The sequence below is a fragment of the Bison bison genome, unplaced genomic scaffold (genome assembly GCF_000754665.1).
Source record: "Bison bison bison isolate TAMUID 2011002044 unplaced genomic scaffold, Bison_UMD1.0 scf7180017864473, whole genome shotgun sequence".
In the NCBI taxonomy this organism is placed as follows: Eukaryota; Metazoa; Chordata; class Mammalia; order Artiodactyla; family Bovidae; genus Bison; species Bison bison.
In genome coordinates, this window is record NW_011495034.1 from 8,551,602 (window position 1) to 8,552,149 (window position 548).

The 548-nt window shown below is 72.4% G+C and overlaps 1 protein-coding gene across 2 annotated transcripts in view; it reads right to left on the bottom strand.

The window, feature by feature from the left end:
• HSF2 (heat shock transcription factor 2) overlaps positions 1 to 542 on the bottom strand; it is a 39,686-nt gene extending 39,144 nt beyond the window's left edge. For both annotated transcript variants that reach the window (XM_010861788.1, XM_010861787.1), the window contains exon 1: positions 423 to 542. In XM_010861788.1, coding sequence (XP_010860090.1) covers positions 423 to 515 — 93 coding nt within the window. In that variant the 5' untranslated portion in view covers positions 516 to 542. The remainder of the gene's footprint in view (positions 1 to 422) is intronic.
• Positions 543 to 548: the final 6 nt, after the last annotated feature.

Here is a 548-nt window from a genome sequence, read left to right on the forward strand (position 1 = left end):
CCGGCCCCCAGCGAGCCGCAGCCCGCGAGCCGGGCGGGAGGACGAAGGATGAGTGTGCAGTAACGTGGCTCCCGCGCCCTGGGCTCGTCTGCCGCCCTGGCTCCGCCGGGCCGGTTCCGAACGCCGCCCCTGTCGGACCGTTACGGGGTCTCCCGGGCCGCGGAGCCCCGCGCGGGCCGCCCCTCCCCCACCGCGGCCTGAGCCCTCTGCGCCAGCCGGGACCCCCGCGGCTCCCCGCGCGAACAATACCGGGGTCCCCCGCGAGGCCGCACGCCGAGGCCCGCGCCACCCCGCCGCCCCCGCGCCGCGGGCCCTCGCAGAGGGCGTCGAGCCGCAGGCCGCGAGAGACAGCCCCGCGGGAGAGAGCGTGAGCGGAGGACGTTAGTCAGGGGGTTCGGAGGCCGCGGTGCCCTCACCCTTACCTGACTCCAGGTGATAAACTCGTTGGTGTGCGTTTCCTCCACAAGCGTCCACAGCTTGCTGAGGAAAGCCGGCACATTCGAACTCTGCTTCATTGTTAACGAGGCGCAGGAATTCCAGATTCTACA